The sequence below is a fragment of the Indicator indicator genome, chromosome 7 (assembly GCF_027791375.1).
Source record: "Indicator indicator isolate 239-I01 chromosome 7, UM_Iind_1.1, whole genome shotgun sequence".
NCBI classification, from domain to species: domain Eukaryota; kingdom Metazoa; phylum Chordata; class Aves; order Piciformes; family Indicatoridae; genus Indicator; species Indicator indicator.
The window spans coordinates 31,701,477-31,726,335 of NC_072016.1; the positions used below are offsets into that span (position 1 = coordinate 31,701,477).

Consider the following 24,859-nt stretch of genomic DNA (forward strand, 5'->3'; position numbering starts at 1 on the left):
TGGGGTCTCCTTTGGAGAGATTCACCTGGACATGATCCTGGGCAACCTGCTCCAGGAAAACCTACTTTAGCAGGGGGTTTTGGACTAAATGATCTTCAGAGGTCCCTTCCAACTCCCACCATTCTCTGATTCTCAATGAAAACCCTCTCTTGCCCTCCCCTCTCTGCCATGGGCTCTCTTATCTGGTAAAATTAATGGGGAGGGTGACAGGTCCTTGGTTGCCACTAGCTATTTTGGAGGTGACCTGTAGGCACTAAGGCAGTCTTGCTCTGGCTGTGACCACAAAGGAACCCAGGGTCAGCACGGACATTTGGGGTGTATGTGCTGGAGAGCAGAGCACTCTCCTCAGCTGCGTGGGCGAGGTGCATTACCTGCTTAATCGTGAAGTCATTGATGAGGTGGTGGTTGTGTTCATTAAGGTTACAGTGCAACGAGACACAGTCGCTCTGATAGAGCAGGTCCTGCAGCGTGTAGACCCGCTGGACTCCCAGGGACCTCTCTATCCCATCCTGCAGGTATGGGTCATAAAAGATCACGTTGAAGCCGAATGCCTTGGCTCGGACCGCGACTGCCTGCGCAGTGCGACCTGTGTGAGGACAGAGAGGAAGTGAATCAACTGAGTCCCACCTCCTGGGCTTCACATGGCTGAACATCATCTGTCATATGAGGAAAGACTGAGAGAGGTGGGACTGTTTAGTCTGGAATAGAGAAGGCTGAGGGGGAAACTTAATGCTGACAAATATCTAAGGGGTGGGTGTCAGGAAGATGGGGCCAGACTTCTCAGTGGTCCCCAGTGACAGGGCAAGAGGTAATGGGCATAAATTTGAACATAGGAAGTTCCGTCTAACCAGGAGAAGGAAATTCTTTACTTTGAAGGTGGCAGAGCACTGGAATGGGTGGTAAGAGTCTTAGTGTCTGGAGAATTTCAAGGCCTGCCTGGATGTGTTCCTGTGTGATCTGCTTTAGATGATCCTGCTCTGGCAGGGGTCTGGACTCAATGATCTTCAGAGGACCCTTCCAAGCCCTCCCATTCTATGATTCTGTGAACTGCCCTGCAGCCTGAGCCTCAGCCTGGCTTGAAGACTTCTGTGCAGGTCTCCTGGGCTTCCAGGACAGCCCACAAAGGGATGCTGGCTGGAGGGCAAACCTTGGCCACCTTGCACAAGGAGGACTTTGCTTCGCTCTCACAAATGTGAAGTGCTTGTGTTAAAATTGTTAGAAAAGTTAACAAAATTACAAGGGAGGTCATTAGACCCCTGCCAGCTCATGGCCATTTGAACACCATCCCTGGCCACACAGGTCCAGCAGGGAAGGCACTCTGTGTGGCTCAGCCCCACCAGTGTGTAGCTCTGGATGCTGCAGAAGGATGCTCCTCTGTGGTGCTCTGTCTACCAAAAAAAAAAAAAAAATCTGAAGAAGGGAAGAAAAAAACTGCTGCTTTTCTTAGGAAACTTGTTTGTGATGGGTTTCCAGCCTCTCACTGCAGAGCTGGGCATCTGGGCTTGACAAAGGCAACTATCATGGCTTGGGAGCAGAAAGGTCCCAATGCTGAAGAAGGAGGCCTGTGGTTTGCTGGAGATTGCCCTAGTCTGTCACATGCTCCATTATTTTTTTCCAGCTAGTAGTGGTGGAGAAGCCAGCCTGGACCTCCTGCTCTAACCTCACCCACCCACCTCACCTCTTGCACTAATTACCTGAGAGCTTTGCAGCAGAACAGCATTGAATAAGTGGGGGAAACAGCTGCTGCAGCCCTTGTGGTCTGGCTCCCAGCTGTGGTTGTCTCAGTGACAGCTGTCCCTAGCTGCTGAGGGGTATAGAACCAGTAATGAAGTCAGAACTGCTCCCCAAATCTCCTCTGCTCAAGGTTCTGTCACTTGGTGTGTGTCTGGCCACCAAGTGCTGCCTGAACACACCTTCTGACCTCTCTCTGATGGCTGGGCTTTGCTTCCAAGAGGGATGTCCATGAGGGCCATCAGGAGAGGTGCTGGAGCTACCTCTGATGCTGAAGCTCTTGGTAGATATGGGTGAACTGAAGATAAACTGTTTTACAGAGTCCTGCCACGACACAGGGCAGGATGGCTCAGGAAGAGCTGGCCTGGTGCAGCTGTGGCTCAGGGATGGGGTTCTTCAGGAGAGGATGGCAGCACTGCCTGGTGTGGTCCCTCTTGAGGCACAGTGCACCTCCAAGAACCCAGCCAAGGCTCACACAACACAGCTCCTTCCCCAGAAAATCAGAGTCAGATGTTCTCCCGACTTCACACCCATCCACTGTGGTGGGTCTGCTTTTGAAAATGCTCATTTTAGGTCCTCCCAGGGCAGTGAAGCAGTGCTGAGCCTCCCTCAGAGGCTTCCCCTTGGGCCTACTGCCCCTTGCCAACATACCAAAGCCGATGAGGCCGAGCGTCTCCCCTCGGATGCGGGCAGCGCCGGAGGCCACCTCCCGGATCTGCTCCACGCTCTGGACCCGCGTGCCCTCGCGCAGCGCCTGGTACAGCCACGTGTTCCGCCGGTACAGGTTGAGGACGTGGCAGACGGTGGAGTCGGCTGTCTCCTCCACGGCAGCCGAGGGGATGTTGCAAACAGCGATCCCTGCAGAGGTGACACCTCGAAGCTCAGGGTGGGGACAGCCCCTGCTGCCCATAGCAAAGCAGAGGGGCTTGTGGCCCTCCAACATTACATCTGGATTTGTTCCTGTGCAACCTGTGATAGATTCTATGGTCCTGCTCTGGCAGGGGCATTGGACTCGATGATCCTCGGAGGTCCATTCTAACCCCTAACATCCTGTGATCTCCCAACCAGCCCGTCACCCTTTTAAGCATCTGGAGTAATAAGGAGAGCCTTCCTTGCTTGGAGGGTGCTGGAGCAGGCTGCCCAGAGAGGTTGTCCTTCTCTGGAGAGATTCCAAACCCACCCAGACATTGTATTACTGGGCAACCTGCTGTGGGTCGTCCTGCTTCAACATGAGGGTTGAACTAGATGATCTCCAGAGGTCCCTTCCAGCCCCTACCATTCTGTTTTCCAAGGATGTGCATGGTTTGGGTACAGCAGCCTGAAACCCCTGCAAAAACCACCATGACCAATAATGCTGAGGGGTCCCCTAAACACTGGCATCTCTCTAGAGTAAGGGCAAGTGCAGATTCCAAGTGCAATATGTACATAGGAGGAACTCCAGCAGCAAATGTTTGTTTTGCAATGGGAAATTTTATTCTTGTTTAGTTTAATCTACCTTCAAAGTGACTTAGATTGCACTGGCAGAAGCTATTCCTCTTCCACAATAAGACTCTTCAAGCATTAAGTTATGCAGGGACCAGAATTTGGTGCAGTTTCCTAACCTCCTGTCTATGACCCTGCTCCCAGGAGTTGCTTTTCTCATTTTAAAACTGGTTTCCACCATGTGGCTGTTCAAAAGACCTACAGGAAGTGGGAGAAAAATGCACTGTCCCTACAGAGGTGGTAGATGCCCATCCCTAGAAACATTCCAGGTCAGGTTGTTCTGGGGCTCTTAGCAACTTGTTTTAGTTGAAGAGGCCCCTGCTAACTGCAGAGGGGTTGGACTAGATGACCTTTAAATATTCCTTCCAACACAAAGCATTCTATGATTGTATGATCTACGGTCAAAAAATCCCACCACCACCATCCAACTCCTGAAAACACTACCTACATCCTTTCAGGTGGTGAGGACATGATACTCTGGTCCCCCTGAGATCTTAAAGTGTATGCTATCTCATTTGACATTCCCCATCTCTTCCATAGAGAGGAACATTTCATTCACCTTGAGGATGTGGGTGCAGCCCAGAAACCACGCTGACTGCCCAAGCCCCTAAAGGAGGGGGACAGAGGATTTCTCACAAGAGGATCATGCATTTGAGTGTCAAGCAGCTGCTTCTGCTTGTTTGTAGGCAGGGGCTGTGCTGGTCATGAGGAAAGAGAAAAGAAGACTGAAAGGTGATAGGCTGTCTGCAGTTCCACTGAGGGTCCCTGCCACCAACCCTGTTGACGTCCCCTTTCTAACGGACCACTTGCTTTTAGAGCTGAATGACACCAGGCTGCCCTTCCCATGAGCTTCTCATGCTTTTATGTACTCTTAGGTGAAGGAGCTGCCAGCACCAGGGGTTAAACACCCTCAGCAGATAGGTCAAGACCAACATCTTGTTCTGGGGGTGTCTCTGGTGCCCCCAGCGTAAGAACAATCTTGAACCGCTGGAGCAGGTGCAGAGATGGGCCATGAAGATGATCAGAGGGTGGGAGCATCTCCCCTATGGGGACAGCTGTGAGAGGTGGGGCTGTTCAGATGAGAGAAAAGAAGGCTCTGGATAGACCTTATAGCAGCCTTCCAGTGCCTGAAGGGGACCTACAAGAAAGCCAGGGAGGGACTTTTTACAAGGGCTTGTAATGACAGACAGACAGGGAATGGATTGAAGCTTGAGGAGGGGAGATTTAGACTGGATATTAGGAAGAAATTCTTTAGAGTGAGGGTGGTGAGACCCTGGAACAGGTTGCCCAAGGAGGTCATGGACCTCCCAGGAGGTATTCAAGGTCAGGTTGGATGAAGCCTTGAGCAACCTATTCTAGTGGAAGGTGTCCCTGCCCATGGTAGGGGGTTGGAATTAGGTCTCTTCCAACTCAAACTATTCTATGATTCTATAAATCTATGCAAAATGATCCCACCAGCCCAGCAAGGTGCTAGCAGCCACTAGTGAGCAGCCAGGCACCGTGTTCAAACACTGGCCATTTATTGACTGCGGTTTAGAAACTACCTTATGGAGAACAATACCAATTAAACTTTACGCTACATTTGTGGGTAGTCATTACATTTTCTACTCGAAACTGCATCATTTGGCCACCCAATTTGCCAAGTATAAAGAGAAGGATTATTCCACAGTATCCCATTACTTTCTCTGTTATATTTTTCCTTTCTTGATGTGCAGAGCCTCAGAACATTGTTATAATGGATAATAACAATAAGAGTTAAAAACATGAGGAAACCATTACGTTGAGAAGACACTGTTCTCTTCTTGAAAAGAAAATAATAATACTTCACTACATTGAGAATTGCTTTTTAGGAATGGCTGTTTGAAACTCTTTTATCACAATTATCTCTGCAAAATGGCTCACGTGAACCAGCTGATGTTCCTCACATCCCCTGAGATAACCTCTAACACAGGACAACATAAACACTACTGTAGGACTCCCTGACAGACTGATTCTTGGGATCAGAGGATCAAAACTGGTTGTAACTCAGCTGCTAAAATCGTGAATACAATCAAGCGCAGGCAGCTTCTTAGTCTCTGTGACTGTGCAAAGCAGTATGGAAACTGAGTGGCCCCAGCACTGTGTGACAGCCATGAAATACAGCCTGCATGCATCCTCCAAATCCAGGCATGCAGAAAAATCCCAGAGAGGGACATAGGGGCTCCTTTTTGACATGACCCTCTGCAAAGCTGCAACTTGTAAAGGCGCATGGGGGCACTGGTCGATAGCTGACTAAATATGAGCCAGCAGTGTGCCCAGGTGGCCAAGATGACCAGTGGTGCCCTATCTCATATTAGAAACAATGTGGCCAGCAGAAATAGGGTCATGCTCCTGTACTCGGCACTGGTGAGGCCACACCTTGAATATTGTGTTTAGCGCTCGGCCTCTCACTCTAAGAAGGACATTGAGGTGCTGGAACATGTCTAGAGAAGGGCAATGAAGCTGGTGAAGGGCCTGGAGCACATGGCCTATGAGGAGGGTCTGAGGGAGCTCGGGTTGCTCAGGCTGGAGAAGAGGCTGAGGGGAGACCTCATCGCGCTCTACAACTACCTGAAAGGAGGTTGGAGTGAGGAGCACCCAGCTACTCCCTGGTGGCAAGTGACAGAACTAGAGGAAATGGATGCAAGTGTGCCAGGGGAGGTTTAGGCTGGGTATTGGGAAATATTTCTTCATTGAAAGGGTTCTCAAACATTGGAATGGTCTGGCCAGGGCAGTGATGGAGTCACCATCCCTGGGGGTGTTTAAATGTCCTGTGGACCTGGCACTTAGGGACATTGTTTAGTGGTGACTTTGCAGTGCTGGGTTGAAAGTTGGACTAGATGATATTGAAGGTCCCTTCCAACCAAAGCTATTCTGTGATTTTGGCATCTCATGTAACATGTTCGCACAGCATATGTCTTTTTCAAGTTCCTGAGGCACCTTTGATAGGATGGCAAAGGAGGAAGCAAGAAGTCAACACAAAACTGCTGCTCCACCACATGACACATTGACTTCCTATCAGTGTGGGCATGGCTCTGAGAGATAGATTAGATCAAGACACTAATCTTGCTTCAAAAATATAATCAAACACCCTTCCTCCATTTTTTCCAAAGCTAGATCAACTCTCCTGTGCTACAAATAGAGCAGACACACAAATATTCGTCAGGACAAAGGAGCACCTGGAACTAGGGACAGCACAGGAATGAGGGACTCAGGGCAACTTTAACACTGCATGAGCCTAAAAGCTGCCTTCTAAAACTACACCATTTTCTTGACTTCATGGTCAAGTTTTCTTGTCACAATACTTTCTACATGCAAAGAATGTAAATTGCACATATAGTTTTAGGGGCTGAATCAACCCCTTTTGGGGAGTCCTGGCTGCAGATCCTCTTTTCCAGCATGCTCTGATGGGAAGCAGCTGATTGTGCTGATTTTAAAGATTCAGAAGGATATGAGAGGGAATCAAGGAGAAAGGGTTGAGACCTACCAAGCTCCCCTGCAGCTTTGATGTCAATGTTGTCATAGCCACTGCCTATTCGAACAATGACCCGTAAGGCCTTGAACTTCTCCAGATCTTCTCGAGTCAGTGTGATGGTGTGGTACATCATTGCCCCAACAGCTTCATTTAATACCTGCAACAGAACAGAGATGTCAGGAGCCACCAGGACCACAGGGCAAGGACGCCTGCAACTCCTGAATCAGGAATACTAGACAGCAAATTGGACATTTTCACTGCTGACCTGCAGTTTGACCCAGGCACAATGCAAGCTGACACTTCCAGGTGTCTCCAGAACCATCAGGGGTGTGACCCACTGATACTGAGGCCATTCCCTTTGGGAACAAATCAGATGGATATCTGAGAATTATGATGTTACATCTGAGAAGACAAGGCAGAGGAAAACTAGGCTCACCTGGACCCCTTTCCAGGGGGTTATCTGCTAATCCTGCTTCCAACAGCAGTGATTCTGCTGTTATAAAAGAATTAAGTGTTATGGCAGTATCTATTGGTTTTGAACACAGCTTTGTGTCACTCTTAACTCCTCAACCTTCTTTTGTATGTTGGAAGTACAAATGTCTGTCAGACTGTTCACATGTCTTCAAGATGTACCTAAAAAGATTTGTCTGAGGCTCTTCAGTCACATAAGGCTGTACTCCATTCTCTTCAGTGGAAATTCAAGCCTTCATCAGCACTCACCACAAGGTAACTCAGTGCTTTGGAAACCTGAAACTGATCCAAATTCTCCAAGATTGGCTAAATCTATCTATCAGTGCCTCATAAAATGTCTCTGTCCTCTTTACTGTTCAGCCCAGAGGAGAGAAGGTTTCAGGAAGACCTTACTACGGCTTTCCAGTAGGAAAGATTGGGAGGGACTCTTTACCAGGGAGTGTAGTGATAGGACAAGGGGATTAGATATTTGGATATTTGGAAGAAATTTTCACTGTGATGGTGGTGAGGAACTGGAACAGCTTGCCCAGAGAAGCTGTGGATGGTCCCTTCCTGGAAGTGTCCGAGGCCAGATTGGAAGGGCCTTTGGGCAGTCTGATCTAGTAGAAGGTGTTCCTCCCCATGGCAGGAGGGTTGGAAATAGATGATCTTTAAGCTTCCTTCCAATCCAAACCATTTCTATTCTATGCTTGTGTGATTTCCCCTACATTTAATATTCAAAGTACTGCAAAGATCAACACTGAAGCTATTTGTAAGTTCTCTATCCTAGATCCTAGAAGTGGTTTCTGACCACTTCAAACTTCATTTGAGTTGTCTAAATGTGCACAAAGAATAATTTTAGAAGAAGTATTTACAAGAAGTTGAGCTTTGAAGCAGAAACGCCCATGCACACTGTATGGATCTGTTGCACACTGCCCAGACCTCACCCACTCACTGCAGGGGGAGGAATGAGCTGCTGAGGTGCAGCCAGCACCCGAGGAGACCCATCAGCTGCAGCGTGGGATGGTGTTAGAAAAGCACCCAGGGGAGGTGCAGGGTGGCTGTTACTGCTGCAACCAAGCAAGCAGCCTTCAAAACCCATGAGAAACATTAATAATATTGATGTAAAAAGCCTGATGTGAACAGATGATGTGACTTTTTTTTCCAAAACAACATCTGGTGTCTAAAACAGCCTCGATGAATTTTAATCTGCAGTGACTTCTGATGGTGTTATCTGCTGATGGGCTCAAAGCACAGCTTCCTACTCTTTTTCCTCAAGAAGAATCAGCAGAGGACAACCAGAGCACACTGTCCCCCAGCCCACCCCTGCTCTCACAGCTCCTGTTACCTTCTCATGAATCTCCTGAGTTGATTGTGCGTCACAGAATGCCACCGTCGCCAGGTCCTTCAGTATGGGCATCTCCACTGTGCAATCCCTGCCGTCCAGCAGTGCCACCAGGGGCCGGGGGTGCATGGGGCCATTCATGATTTGAGGGCGAATACCTGCAAGCAGAAGGAACATGGCTTTTACACTGGGGGCAGCAGAAGGTCCCCCCAGCAGTGGTGGCACCTGTGTGTGACTCCTGTGTTGGATGAGGGGCAGTGGCACACGGCTTCAGCTCGTATAGCAAATCTGAGGGGGTGATGGCAACTCCATGTTTCTCTCTGGGAGCATGGCTGTGGTTTTGTCCTGGCTAGAGGTAAACACAGCAAGGCTTGCTCCCAGGACTGGGATGGACAACTCCATTTGTCCGTGGGAATTTATGGAGGTTTATCTCCACTGTGCCCATCCTCACCAAAACAGGATCCACTTCAAGCACACCACGTAAGCCAGAGCTGCTGGCCTTTTCAACCATTTTATTTAGCATCTCAGGAGCAAAATGAAATCCAAGCCAGAGTAAATTTTTCCCTCCCTGCAGAAGGGTTGGAATTTCACCTCACAGATACACGCTGGCACTTGATCTGTTTTTTTAAGGAATGACTTTACCATTTTGACTACCTCAGAAAGAAAAGCTTAAACAGACATCCACTAGGAAAACAGGACTACTGGAAAATCCCAGAACTACACCCAAGACCTCTTAAGCAGGCAGATTTGTTATATCACCAACTACCAACAGGCTTCAAGCTGAGAATGGTGAAGCTCAGCTTACTCTGTAAAAACCAAACCTGCTCTGTCACCACAGGATGCTCTAGGATGTGTGATTGGAGTTGGTGTGAAGGACCAACATATATCAGATGAAAAGGCTGCAGACCTCATTCCACCATGGCAGTGAACACACTCATTTTGTCATAGAATTGTTTGGGTTAGAAAGGACCTTTAAAGGTCCAAGCCCCCTCCAGTGAGCAGGGACATCTTCAACTAGATGAGGCTGCTCAGAGCCTTGTCTAACCTGATCCTGAATATTTCTAGGGATGAGGCTTCTACTCGGACACTGCTCTTCCCACCTTTACAGACACCTCACCATAGATTGCCTCCTTGAAACCACTGATATTTAGGGTTTTGTTCAGCTGTACTGTTTTTTTCTCATTTTATAACACGTTCTCCAGACAGAGGCGAGGAGAGGAACAATCACCACCAAGGGCCACAGAAGCCTGATTTTTATATCCTATTTATTGCTCTGCCGAGGATTAACTGGTTCATTTTTAGACAAATCACTTGGAAATATCTAGGCTTCCCTTTGCTATTCAGTAAAGACACTTGCTGCATTAGGACTGTACAAAATATCCCAATTATCTTCTTTGGAGGTTTCTGGGAGAAGTGTAGATGGGGGGAGGAGGTGATCTGCGCACAAAGTGGTGTTTTATTTATGTTGCCACACCATGGGATGGCCAGGCCTGGAAGGTTTGTGTTTGAACCTTCAAATCCCTACACAAGCAGTCTTAGATAAGCTCCTCTCCTTACCAGAAGAACCTTCCAGAGCTACCAACCAACATCTGCCTTGCCTTTAAGTACAGCAGTTGTGCAATCCTTTCAGAGAGGAGCTAGCAGACACGACATCTGGATGAGAGCCTTCTCTGCTGCATCACATCACAGGTACCTCACAGTGAAACTGATGATGTTGGTGAGCTAGACAAGCATGGTACTTGGCTGAGGAACTCTGTGGAGTTGTTTGTGAAGGGCAAACATCTCACGTGGAGCATTACAGGACAAATGTTACTGTCTATGGCACTGTTTGAGTAAGCTGGACTAAAATTAAAAGCTGGAGACTCCTTCACTGATCCTCTGTGGTGGTGTGCTCTGCTTTCCCCAGTGTTTCCTGCAGCTCTGCTCAAGTGGTAACCATGAGTTGTGATCATAATGGATGCATCTGTCACGTAGATTCTGGGGAGACAGACACAACCCAACAACTAAGGGCTCATTTGAGCAATGTGCCCACCTAACCACAGGGCTGGTAAATGTCTATCTCAAGCTAAACTTGGAAGAAACTAACTTCTATGATTCTATACTATGATTCTGTGGTTGGTATGTAAATATGGCTATGAGTCAATTATCTTACTCCATACCTAGTGGACAGCCCAGGGCCTGTTAAGCTGCACACCAGGATCTCCCCTTTAGCAGGGCTGCTTCTCAAGGTTTCTCCTCAAGGCTGAGAGACTCCTTGCCACAACAGATTCTCAGTAAGTAATTAATAGCCCCGGGAAGGGATCTACACTGCTGTGTACAAAATGTGGGGTAGCACTGAGCTACTTCTCTTGTACATGGGAAAAAAATAACCCTGTGGTTAAGCAGGCGGGCTTAAGGGAGTGGGTGTAATGGCTCTCTGTTCAGTTTCATCAAATCTGCCTTTAGAATGAAGAACTAACCAAGCCAGCAGACCTGACTGGAGATTTTCAGCATTACATGCAAATGTTTTTAGACTAGGTCCTTCTCTCTGTCCTTCCTACCGAGGTCTCTAGTAGCATGTACTGGAAGTAATAGATGATGGTTGCGTGCATTTCATCCAGATGGAAGTGCAACTGTGTCAGTAGGCAGGGTAGAGTGCCGAGACGATTTGGATAACTGAAAGAAGCTTGCCGTAAGCAGATAAGCAAGAATAAAAACATGCAAAAATCTCCGAGGGCTTACACATTCCTTTGTCAAGCACCATCCTGCAGCTAGATTATTTTCTCAGGTTAACGAGCGAGTGAATTATAACACTGACTTAAATGCTTACCAACACGCACGATCTCCAAGGCTTAGAGCATCACCTAGCAGCCTTACACCACAATTGTAAATAAAAAGGAATCTGATGCAGGACCAAGGTGGCTGTGGTGGTCCCAGCCCTGGTGGCCACCGTCCCCATCCCTACGCCATAAATCTTTATGCCTCTGTCTAGGCAAATTGATTTTTGGTGCCCACCAAGGACTAGGACTGCCCTTAGGCAGAGCAGCAGGCACACAGAGGCTGGTGGTAGCTTTCTGTGAAGTCCCATGGAAGATGAAACCAAGGGTTATCTGAAACTTTGACATTCAATCTGAGCCCCAAAATAACGGTTTTATTATGCTGCCATTACATAAGCTTCTTCCAAACACAGCCTTTTTTTTTTTTTTAAAAAAAACCCAGCATCTGTGTCTTTGCTTGGGATTAGGGATGTAATTGTGCAGGATGACACAGGCTTCTTAGGCACTGTCACCCTTGCCTGCACACAAAAGTGCAGTCGTCAAGGCTGAATGGTGGCTGGAGACCCCGAGGTAGGCAGAGGAATGCCACGCACTTCTGCTTCAATGAGGGAATTTACTCCAGCTAGACAAGGCAAGTTTTGAAGCAAATCAGTAGGACATGAAGTGCATAATATATGGAAATTACCTTTTAATAAAAAACAGTGGCAGGTTTGCAATTTCAGCCACGGTATATTTTCCTCACATGCCTTTCTGGGTGCCTCTCCACTGCCCTGCATCTATTCTTCACAGTCCTGGTTCCTACCTCCTGCATAAACACAATCAAACCAAAATACTTGGGCTGGCAAAGCCGAGCTAAACTTAGCCTGTTTTTCTTTTTTACCCAAGCTCATACACAGTACATCTGTTCTGTGTGCGACTGCTTCATTAAGAACAAGGTATGCCACGGATCAGAAAGTAATTAAACAGCCAAGCACTCCCTCCCTAAATTCTGATCAAACATCACAGCTCTTAACCCTTTCGCTCTGCAAGAACCACCAGAGTCTCTCCACCAAGGTCTACAACATGGTTTCGACTAAGACCCATGCATGGGCACCACAGCAAGCCAGGGCGATGAGGGCAGGAGCCAGCAGAGCAGCTCTCCTTGGGGCTGGGGTGAGATCAGCTCTCGTCCCAGCAGTGCCGGCAGGAGCCAGCCGAGCAGCTCTCTATGGGGCTGAGGTAGGATCAGCTCTCCCTCCCTACAGCCTGCCAAATTTGTTGGCTTCCCTGGCATCTGAAACTGATTTTGCCGATAAACCCGCAGCCGCTCTTGCAAAGTTGCGGCAAGTATTGTTCAAGATGTATTTTTATATTTTTCTAGGCGTTTTCAGCTGCCCGCGGATGCTCGCCAGCACTGCAGGGAGAGCTTGTTAAGGAAGAGGGAGAGAAGGAAGAGTTTCTGGGAAAAAAAAAAAAAGAAATAAAGAAAAAAGAAAAAAAGAGAGAAAAAAAAAAAAAGAAAGGTTTTGCAGTCACACTGAGAACTCAAACTCCACCCCGGCTCACAGGCAGCGCCGCTTGTTGCACGCAGCCCCGCGTATAAAGTGCTTTTGTTTCATTTTTAATACACAAAGCCTGCTTGTCCTCTCCTGCCGCTCCTCCCCTTTGCCACCCACTTGTATCCGATCCCAATAGCACCCCTGCCAAGAGAATTAGGGAGTGCTCCCTGCTAAATGGCAGCCTTTGTGTGACCGCAAGACGGCTGGTACTATCTCACAGAAACAAAAGCAGAAGCCATTTGCCTAATTCTTATTAATCTCAGTTGCCTACGCCACGCAGCATTAAAAAAAAAAAAAAGAGAGAGAGAAAATAATAATAAAAAAGGCTTTAAGCATGGTCACTTGCAGTATATAAAAGTGCATCAAGAAGCAATCCTGACACTCGCCTGAATTACCCCTTCACAACAAAGTAGCTACAGTTTTACAGTCAACTACACACTTTATTAAACAAACAGAAAAGAAACAGGAAATTTCCCCTTGCCTGGAAAATGTTGCCTCCACATTCTTCTTCTTATTAAAAACCACACATGGCAATGGAGGAGGAGGGAGGGAGGAGGAAGGGGGGGAACCCACACACGATAAAATACTACCACTTTTTCACTGCGTTGCCTCTCCTTTCGTCTACGAGGGGGTATCTTCAAACAAGCAATCCCGCGGCCCACAGCTGCAACATCTCAAGACAAATGTCTCTTTGAACACGGAGGGAAAAGAAAAGGCTTTTGTCCTGAGTGACGGAAGAATAGTCTGAAATTGCGAGAGGAGTTACAGTCACCTCTGCGCGGCTCCCAACTCTTCAGAGCACTCCCTCCAGACTTTGCCGAAGCTTTTAACTAATCGTAGTTCTTTCCCAGCCCTTGAATAAAATCATGTGAGTGCCAGCCAAAAAATCTTATGCTATGCACACTAAAGGGTTTGTATATGTCACAGTTGCTTTTCCCCCTTCCACTCCCCTCCTCCTATTGACTTGCACATACGGCGGGCTGATTTTTTTTTCCCCCAAGTTGTCTCAAATGGATTTAATCTGTGCCACGCTGCGTTTTGTGTTTGTTTGGGTTTTTTTTTTTTTTGTGTGTGGCTTTTTCTTTTTAACTAAAAAATGAAACATGCCTTTCCATGCAGAGAGTATTGAACCAGGCTCCAGGAACAGGCTGATAGCTTTTAGCAGCACCAGGAAAACAAAGCACTGGGGAAAGCAAGGGTGCACTGATCTCATCTAGCACACAATTTCTTTCTCGGTGTGTAAATCAACTGTTTTTCAGGATCACGAAGGATACTTACTAGCACAAGACATCTTCTTGCAGATGCTCAGTTTGTCCCAAATAGGTAACAGCATGCCTGTATCGTATCGTCATGACAGGACAAGGGACAATGGTTTTAAACTAGAGCAGGGTGGATTTAATTTAGATGTTAGGAAGAAATTCTTTACTTACCAGGGTGGTGAGGCACTGGAATAGGTTGCCCAGAGAATCTGTGGATGCCTCATCCCTGGAAGTATTTAAAACCAGGCTGGATGAGGTTTTGAGCAACCTGGTCTAGTGGGAGGTGTTCCTGCCCATGGCAGGGGGTTTGGAACTAGATGATCTTTAAGGTCCCTTCCAATTCAAGCCATTCTGTGATTCTACGATGATTCTATGATCCCAATCCCGCCTCCCTGCAAAGTGTGGAGGGAGGTTCAGAACTGTGCAACGCCCTGCCTCCAGAACACATGGCAGCACATGGCTTAGAGCAGTTTTGTTGTTGCTGTTTCTTTTCTCTCCTCTTTCCAGTCACCATCCTCACTGCCAGTGGCAGCAACAACCAGAGACAATCCTTATCCATGAAAAAATCTGCATCTCACTCGCACTTAGTACCATTAGTACTAAACCATCTTACTCTTTCCATGGATAGAGAGTGCTGCAGGTTAGTTAACAGAGGGATCTAGGTGGCCATTGTTCCAACTACCTTGGATACATCAAACTGATCTTCAGCCATGGAAGGCAAAACTGAACCAGAGCAGTGCTGGTGCACCAATCCTTCACCTGGGAGACATGCACTAGGTGGGGAAACTGGTCAGCAGCAAGGCAAGCCTGTGTAGATACATGTTCCTCCATCACATTTTATCACCATCCCGCTGGTTCAAACAGCATCATCCCTCCCCTCACAGGCTAGGGGGTCTGAAGCACCCAGAGCCAAGGGAAACATCCGAGAGAAACAGACAGCAATTCATGGGCACATGCATCTCTGTTGGATGCCTCAGGATGCCCAAGAGAGTCTTGGAAGTGAATGATGGGGTCAGGAATGAGAAGAACAAGGATTTATTACCTGAAGCTGGTCCTGACTTACAACATAAACACCAAAAAGACCTGTCAGCATCTCTAAAATCCAGTCTCTGAGTATAAAACAGGGGGATTTAGACACATCTTTCTCTTGAACTTACATTGCCATTGCTGGGGTGCTCCAATTCTCACTGTCCCAGCCATCACACCCACAACCCAGAAAGTCCTGTAGTGCCTTTCTGAGGTGGCTCAGTAGTCTCCACTCCATGGTGGCCCTAGGACATTCTCTACATGGGCTGCAAACCAGTATTGTATTCTGATTCAGGAGTGCATAGAGGGGAAACCTCTGGAAAGCCACCTCTGTGGGAAAAGACTGGGAAACCATTCTTGTTTGGAGGAGACCTAGGTGTTTGAACCAATGTCTCTAATGCAGCTAGAGCTGACGGGCTCCACCCTCCCAGCCAAGGCTGCTGTGTGAAGGGGGATTATGGCAAAGTGGAGATGACTTTCAGCCCACAGGGAAAAGCCACAGGTCCACAGCAGTCCCTTCTGCTCTGCTAAAGGAAATCATGCTTCATAGAAACTCCTGAGCTCCAAAAAACACGGGTAAGGAGGCAGCAAGGCTTATTCTCCCTTGGGAGGGGCAGCGTCCTGACTGGAAAGCAAAAAAACTCATACCTGCTGTTGGAAAGAACCCATGCAAACTCCTGACCTCTCCAGCACATTTCCTCCTGTCAGCACACAAGAGCTGGCTTTTTGCCAGTTCCCCTTTCAGATAACTTTTCAGGGTTTCCTTTAAAAATTAATAGGAAATTCCCATATAAAACTATACCCTTATTAGCTGATACCAACACGGCAATTACAGTCCCCAGCTGAACCACAGAAGCACACAGCAACCAGCAACCACAAGCAGTACATACACAAGGTATTTTCTTACTCTTCGTTCAGACCCTGGAGATACACCAGAAACAGATGCACCTCTTCACCTCCTTTTGTGTACCCCTGGAGTCCTCACTACAAGAAGGACATCGACCTGTTGGAGCAAGTCCAGAGGAGGCCACAAAAACGATCCAAGGGTTGGAACACCTCTGCTGTATGGACAGGCTGAGACAGTTGGCTTGGTTCAGCCTGGAGAGGAGAAGTGACCAGGGAGACCTTCTGGTGGCCTTTCAGTACTTAAAGGGGGCTTCTATAAAACATATGTGGACAATCTTTTTAGCAGGGCCTGTTGTGACAGAACAATGGGTGATGGTTTTGAACTAAAAGAGGAAGATTTAGACTAGATAGAAGGAAGAATTTTTTACACTGAAGGTGGTGGAACACTGGCCCAGGCTGCCCAGAGAGGTGGGAGATGCTCCATCCCTGGAAATATTTCAGTTTAGGTTGTTTAGGGCTCTGAGCAACCTTCTCTAGTTGAAGATGTCCTTGCTCACTGCAGAGGAGGTCAGACTAGGTGATCTTTAAAGGTCTCTTCCAACCCAAACCATTTTATGATTCTATGGAAGTCAAGCACAAGCGCAGGAAAACTCCAGAGCGCTCCTTTTCTATGAAATAATGTCTGAACTACATCTCATCTAGGAGCACTCTAGGTGCAGCCACAGGTATATAAACTGGTGTAATACAATATAGCCAAGATCTTAGGGTGAAAATCCTGATGGCCAAACAAGGTGACAGGAGATGGGGGGTGTCTGAGGGATGCATTTGCTTCCAGGGCTAGCCAGGCACCTCAGTAAGCAGGAATGTGGAGCTGGGGATGGACAGAAAGGATGGCAAGGCCAGGGAGGCAGCAGGAGCTGCCACAACACGTGAGAGAGATGGCAGAGCAGATGGGAAAGGCCATATGGGGTGGTGAGGGATGTACCAAGAAAGCTAAAAGAAGCACCTGGAAGAAAAAAAAAAAAAAGCTTGCTTGGAGGAGTTCAGTTTCTTGCATTCATAGAGTTTTTATGAGAGAAAAAAAGAGGAAAAACTCATCTGGGGGTCAGGGATTCAGACAGCTTCTCAGACCATCCCAACACCAAAGCTGAGCTTTGGCAGCTCCTGTTAAAAACAATATAGAGAAGGCAGCAAAAAACCCAATAAATTCTCCTTGAATGTACTCCATTACCAAGCCCAGTGCTGCAAAGGAATTATACCCATAATGCTCAGGGGATGGATTTCTTGATATTATCCAGAACCCTGAGAAAATGCTTTCTCTCCAGGGCTGCCACTTCAGCTGCAGCCTATATTCTTTACATTTCACACAAGTGACGTTTGCCTCTGAGAGATGCATTCCAGCCACGTGGCATCATGCAGGAAGGATGACATCCTGCCCTAGCTCTCCTTTGGGTCCCTCCCTATCCTCTGTATCCTCTTTTCCCTTCTACCCAAATGGAAACAAATTACAGCAGTACAAAATAAATGAGCTGCTTCAGGAAACAGACAGCTTTCATTGTGTTGTTTTTTTTTTAACTGAATGATAAAATAAATAAATGGAAGGAAAACGAAGCTGATGCTTTATGCAAGGGCGCAGGGGAATGCTGCTGATATTAGCCATCTGGGCAGGAGGCTGCTCAGAGTTCAAATCACTCTGAGGGAGTTAGAGGCTGCAAAGACATTTTGGAAGATGTAAAAATCAAGGCTGAAGATGAGCCTGATGACCAACAGTGACAGTGCTGGCATGGGGACAGCCTCAAACGATGCTGCCCGAGTCCACTGTGAGACCAGCAGTGGGACTGCTGACAGTGTACCAGCGCTGTGGGGGGCAAACTCTTGGTTTAATCACAGACAGACAGCTGACAGCCCTACGGTTTAGACTGGAAATTCTCCTCAAATGAAAAAAAAAAAAAAGAAAGAAGTGATCCATCAAAGCAAGCATTTGGATCCAGTTTTTGGGAAGCAAGATGAGTTCAATCACACTGACTGTCTGTGTGCCACCTGCACCTTTTAAATGTGCATTGGCACATTGATAATGAGGGATTCTGAGTGGAAAACAAAGGAAACATCATGTTGTGAAATCCTTGTAGGAATTAAATTATCCTGGTGTTAAGCATAGACATTAGTCCTTCCCATTATGATGGACAGAAGGTCCTACTGATCTTTTAAGCAAGATATACACAGGGCTTTCTATATGCTGCTCTGATTGCTGCTGGCATTGTTAAGAGATGCTGGAGGTTTTCTGTAGATGATAGAATGGTTTGGGCTGGAAGAGACCTAAAAGATTATCTAGCCTCAACCCCATTGCCATTGGCAGGGACACCTCCTAGACTGGGTTGCTTAAGGCCCCATCCAGTCTGTCTTTGTACACTTCCAGGCTTGGAGCCTCAACAACTTCTCTGGGCAGCCTGCTCCAGTGCCTCACCACCCTCATGAGGAAGAATTTCTTCCTAATGTCTAATCTAAATTGATCCTGTTCCAGTTTGAAGCCATCACCCCTTGTCCTTTCACTCCATGCCTTTGCAGAGAGTCCCTCTCCAGCTCTCCTGTAGCCCCCTTCAAATACTGGAAGGCTGCTCGAAGGTGTCCCTGGAACTTTCTCTTCTCTAGGCTGAAAAGGCTGATTGAGAAGGCACTGGAGGAGTTTCTGTGCTGGGTATGACAATGGTTGCTGTTGGCTTAAAGTGTTTCCTGTACAATGATGTTTCTACTGCACTGATGAGCAAGCTGGTGAGGCAGGACCACTTTGCTGGGCTGGAAGCCTGGGGAGCCTGTTGGAAAATAAATCCTCTTCTCCATGTCCACCTGTAGCTGTTGTCATCTCAAGTCACTCATTTGCAACAAGAATCATGGAATCACTTTGGTTTAAGATCACCAACACCAACCTTAATTTAATTTTACCAAGTCTGATGTTAAACTATGTCCCTTAGCACTAACCATGTCCCTTAGCACCAAGAAGGGAGAATAACTCATCAGTGATCCAGTCCAGGGTTTACTTAATGCTCTTTCCACAAGGGCAATGTGGGTGCCTTCAGTGAGAGCCCAGCTAGATTTCTAAGAGCCTCCCACCAACGCAGTCTTTGGCCAAGTGCAAAGCACCAAAACAGGCTGGCAGCTGCTTTAGTTCCTCCTGCAAATGCTGCAGATGGGCTGTGGCAGGAACTGAGACCACCCAGAGAGCACCCAAAGCCCTGGCCTGGGATGATGAATAGATTCAATTCCTTAAATTTAGCTGGACATCTCCAGCATCTTCACTCAAAGTGATAAAAAGCACAAAATTTCAAGCCAGGGGCAGTGAGTGACACTGTGACGACATGTACCAGCAGAAAGAGAAGAACGTGGGTTGTCCCTGAGTCCTGTGAGCCACACCATGTGTACTCCTGGGGACTCTTGCACAGCTTGAGTGATGCTTGCTAGCTACTAAAGGAAAAAGCACGGTGAGCTCACTCCAAAACCCACAGGTCTTGCCAAGGCCCTGTCCCTTGTAAGACCTATTAAAATAGCTTCTGGGCACTTGCCAAGTGCACAAGCCCAGCTGGAACCGTCTGTTCAGCGACCCTGTTGCAAGGTCATCCCTTCTGAAGACTGAAACAGCCACTGTTCAACCTACAAATGCTTCTGCTGAGGTCACTGGACCTTTGATAACTTTCTCTCTTAATACCACTTGCTCTCAGATCCCTGCCCCTCTTCCATCACAAAGATCAAATGAAAGAAACCTCATCGTGGAGAGGAAGCCCAACCATAGCTATGTTTCCATCTTTTCTGTAGCCCATTCACAGCCTATACAAGGCTTCTGCTTTTGTTGTCCTAGTTTCCTGCTTCACTTTTTTTCCATTTCTTTCCCTGTCCCAGTCTGTACCCAGAGCCCCCTCTGCTCTCTCATTGCCCTTTGACGAATTTGAGACCAATTCCACTTAGGGCAGAGAGGATGGCAAAATGGAAATATATGAGTGAGAGAATAATCTTGCAAGGTCGTGAGAGGTGCTGAACACCTGCAAATCCCACTCATTTCCCTAAGATAAACACCCTCACTTCCCTGTAGCACAGGATCATAACTGAGGAAAAAAAACCAAACACCTAAATACCAACATTTGAAAGCACTTAACTACAACCTACTTGCTATTAAAGTTGATTTACTTTACAGCTAATGCTTTACAAGTATAATGTAGGATTTTAACGTGGAAAAAAAAGAGAAAAAAAACAATGGGGCACACGTTGAATTCCTGCTGACATTTCGGGCAGAAATATAAAAACACAGCAAACAAAACTGGGCTTGGCAGCAACCACCAAACCCCACCTGTTCTCCCAGGGTTACCAAATAAAATCTGCACTCCACTTCCGCAGCCCAAATCATGGCCCCAGCCTGGGCTGGGGATGTCTCTCTAGTGTGGTCCCCCATGACAGGGTCCCCATCCTTGAGCTCCCCAGCACCTGGCGATTCTGCTCTCACCCAAGGAAGCCACTGAGGCCACTAGGAAACCCACCATATGGGAGGACAACCCTCCAGTGCGTACATCAGCTTGGCACATATTTCAGAGTGTGCTGTCCTTAACAGAAACACTTTCCTGGATGGGGCTGATATCCCCTCCAGGCACATTATCAATTATTTGCCAGGCGAGAAGGCACACTGTCATGGGAGATCAAGGAGATGACTGCACTACACAGCACAGGAAGATGTACTGGAGGACTGGATTTTATCCTTTGGAGAAACAGTTTATGGAGGAAGGCTGTTTGCTTGTGGGTCTTCCAGCCACAGAAGGTAAGCAAGCAAAGCAGCTCACAGGGAGCGTCATCCCTTGGACACCCCAGAGCAGCATCTCTGCCTTGGGCTTGGTCCTGCAGGTAATGGTTGTGCTGGGGGAACAATGAGCTGGCTCTGACTTTCCCCTTGGGTTACACTTGCTGAACGTTACAGAACCCCAGTATTTTATGTAGTTTTTACTACGTAATGACTGGTTCTACCTCAGGCAAGATTTACTGGTCATGACTGCATTAAGAAGACAGGGTTCTATATGTAATGTCCTAGGAAAAGAACCTTAACTACTGCTTCAACCCATGTTCCTTAACTAATATATTCTAGGATTTTTCATACTGTTGTAAAGCTGTCTCCCCAGATACATCAGTACAATGAAGGAGGATCCCACATGGTGCTTGCAGCCACTTCCCAGATGAACAGGGTCTGCTGGAAAGTGCAACAAGAATGGGGTGATGTGGGGCCCTGCAGCATCTCACTCCCTGATGTCTTCTCTCAGAGTCACCTGCAAGCCTGCTCACTCAGCTAGAATCAAAACTAACCCATAAGCCCCTCCAGGAAATCTCAATCTCTTTATCCAACTTCTCTGAAAACGCATTTTAGAGATGCCACACAATACAGCCCTTTTTAGCTCTTTGTGTCCTCGAGTCATGCATTAATACAGCAGAGACTAAGCTGGATTGAGGGAATTTTAAACTGGTGTATTGGACAACACAGAAGGCTATAAAAAATAACACCAAAAAACCCCCAAACAACAAAAAAAGCACTCTACAAAGAATAAAGGAAACACTCAACACAAAATTGTATTGTAAGCGGTGGATTTCATGAGGTCAGGGTGAACCTACAAAACCTCTCACTGGAAATGTTATTAATAATAGAATTTTATCTCCTGTAACGTAGAAAATACACTGATTAATAACAATACACTGATTAGTAAAAGCCTCCAAAATCTTAGAATATTACCATTTAATCATGTTTTCTTTTAGACTAAGGGGGGGAAAAAGGTGGTGCTCAGGGCAGAGAACTCTGTATTTTGTACTGATCCCTTTGAAATCTTTGACTTTGCACCTTTGTAGAGCCTTACTAGCTGCTCACTAATACTGTGTACTGAAAGCATCCTGAGGTTGCAAAAGAGCATTGTAGGCATTTCAGAAAAAAAAGAAAAGCATCTCCATACCCTTACAAAGACTTCTCAGGCTGACAAAAGAACACACTTTTGCGACTGCATGCAGAAATTTTGACTCTGTGGATACAGATATCAGGTTTCCACAGGTAAACTTCAATCCAGGAAAACACCTTTTGTAATTCAGGGGTATCAAGTATTTCTTCAAATGTCCAAATCAAATTAAACCAAATGAAGTAATTTTCATGAGCTGCTTTTAAATCCAGTTCTTACAAATACCCATTTGAAAACTGAAAGAATTTAATTTTTAATGTAATGTACAATTGTGGAGAACTCAAGAGAAGCATCTGGTGCCAAAAGGATGTGTGTTTTTCTAACTATACAAGTCGGTCTAATAAAGGAGATTGCCTCTTTCTGCAAACCTTGCCTACCTTCAGTTTTCTTGGTTGAATAAAGATAACAGACAAAGTTTAATGATTAACTTCCACGTTCTTTGTTTTCCCCCCTTTATCAGGTTTTCCCTTGCTGCTAGCATTTTTGCCTTGTTCCAGACCATTGGCTGCAGGTCTGAGAGCTGCTTGCACCCACCTACAGGCAGCACTAGGGACCTCAGCCCCAGCCTCCAAAAACCTCTTCCAGATATATCACCACCACGACAGCCTCTGGAACTGAATGCAGCTGGAAGAACCCAGAACTCCTCCAAAAAGATTGGAATTAGGATTTCTTTTGCTACAGTAGAAGGCAGCTCCAAGTAAGGGCAGGGACAGAAGCTGTGATGCCTCCGGCTACCCCACCTTGTCTCCCTGGTACTCTCAAGGACCACCAGTTGGAGAGAATCCAGAGAAGGTGTACAAAAATGATTTGAGGGCTGGAACCTCTCTGCTATGAGGACAGGATGAGACGATTGGGGTTGTTCAGGCTGCAGAAGAGAAAGCTCCATGGAGACCTTATTATGACCTTTCAGTACTTAAAGGGGCTGGGGACAGAAGAAAGCTGTGGACAGAGTTTTTAACAGGGCCTGTTGTGACAGGACAAGGGGTAAAGGTTTAAACTAAAAGAGGAAGATTTAGACTAGATAGAAGGAAGACATTTTTAACACTGAGGGTAGCTGGCCCAGGTTTCCCAGAGAAGTGGTAGACACCCTATCCCTGGAAACATTCCAGGTGGGATTGGGTGGGGTGCTGAACAACCTCCTCTAGTTGAAGATGTCCTTGCACACTGCAGGGGGGGTTGGATCAGATGATGGTTAAAGGTCTCTTCCAACCCAACCCATTCTATGATTCTATAATTCTAAAATGCTAACATTTTTTCTTATTCCTGACCCTCAAAATGTTGTCATCTGATTAGTGATCATCCACTGCTACACATTTCACAGTATTTCATTGGACAGTGGACAAAGCAATGCCTACTGAGCATCATCACTAACTTTGATACTAAAAGTAGCCATTCACCCTGAGACACCTCATCTGTCAACATGAGTAATTACCTCATCAAGGGTTTCCACACGGGCTTTTCCAGCATGCCCAGAATGGGCTCAGGTCAAGGCTAGGGTAGAATCTCATAATTCTGCAAATCCTGCCCTGATTCATCTCCACCTCTCCTGCACTCAGTCTGGTCAGCAGCATGCAAGCACCTTCTGGCTTATGGAAACATGTTCAGTGCCCAAATATTGCACAGTTTCCTTAAACAACAGCGCTTATAAGCTCTGTAATTTATCACCAGAGTTTAAAATAGTATCACTAACCTTTATGAGTAACGATAGACGAAACATTTTTGTTAAAACAGAGCTATTTAAGATATGACCAGCTAGGAAAAAAATCTTTGCTAATCTGCTAGATCTTTGAGCAAAAGAAATACTCCCTAGGTTTCGTACTAAAACAAAAATGAACATTGGCAGAGAAAATAAAATCATCTACAAATAGAAATCAACCTTTTCTCCTTGTGAGCCAGAGTAGCCCAAGGGATAACGGCACAATCACGCTTCTGATGTATTTATACAGCACATTTCATCTTCATTAATCTAGATAACACACTGGCAGATTTTTATTTTTTGATTCCAAGAATGATGAGCTAGTCCTGTGCTACAGCACTTCAACACCCACCCCTTCCCTGGCAATGTGAGGTTCAATGGAGGTCTCTAACACCACCTCGAAGCATCATAGGTGCCTCCTTCCTACCCTCCCATTGCATAGGGAAGAGGCTGTAGCACTGCAGCTTCATCTTGTCCCAGCACCCCCCAAAGTTCCCCACATTCATTTGGTCACAGCATGGGGCATGAAGCACCTCACCAAAGCATGGGGCAGAGCCATGCCCTTGCCTTCCCCAGCCCTCATACAGGGCTTTTTTTTCATGTGGGGCCACCTCAGCAGGATGCTGTGGTATAAAGCACTGCTGCAAGGACCCGTCATCTTCTCTCTGATTTTTTGTAATCTGATATTTTGGTCAATAATCCTCATATTTAAGGTGTCTTATTTTCTTGCACATGCAAAGAATAGTTAGACTACCAATTCTCACAGCTGCTGGGAGGCATTTCCTACAGACATCCACATCACATTAAGAGAGAAAAAACTGTGGAGAAACTGACTGCTCTCAAAGCCATGTTAAACTCTAATGGGCTGAAAATGTCTTCATTTTCATGTCTCTTCACTATCATTGAGAGAAGAAAGTCAGTGCTGAGGCAGATATAAGCACAGGCTCCAGGTTGATCTAATAATGTACATCGAGATAGTGAGAAATACTTCAAATTTGCCTACAGTTACAAAACTGTAAATCACACGGAACGACATCACTGCAGCAACTTCTTCTCCTCTAACAGCTTTCTGCATTTTACCAGTTCAATAAAACCCATCACCCACCAACCTAAGAGCTGTAGTTATATACGTTATGGTTATTCTCAATTAATTGATTTATCTGAGTTTTAAAACTGTGCCACAAACCCACCAGAAAAGCAAGGTACAGCAAAATGAACTAACCAGATTTCATTTCTTTCTTGGGAAGGAGGTAGGGGAGGGGTAGGAA

At 46.6% G+C, this 24,859-nt stretch overlaps 1 protein-coding gene across 3 annotated transcripts in view; it reads right to left on the bottom strand.

Annotated features, from left to right (window-relative positions):
- Positions 1 to 24,859, bottom strand: part of CTBP2 (C-terminal binding protein 2) — a 66,317-nt gene that overhangs the window by 4,614 nt on the left and 36,844 nt on the right. For 2 of the 3 annotated variants that reach the window (XM_054382077.1, XM_054382076.1), the window contains exons 2-5: positions 8,505 to 8,659; positions 6,719 to 6,863; positions 2,383 to 2,589; positions 372 to 586 (exon numbers count right to left, since the gene is read on the bottom strand). In XM_054382077.1, coding sequence (XP_054238052.1) covers positions 372 to 586; positions 2,383 to 2,589; positions 6,719 to 6,863; positions 8,505 to 8,659 — 722 coding nt within the window. Of the gene's footprint in view, positions 1 to 371; positions 587 to 2,382; positions 2,590 to 6,718; positions 6,864 to 8,504; positions 8,661 to 24,859 lie in introns of those variants that run through there. The other variant, XM_054382078.1, reaches the window with a different exon arrangement.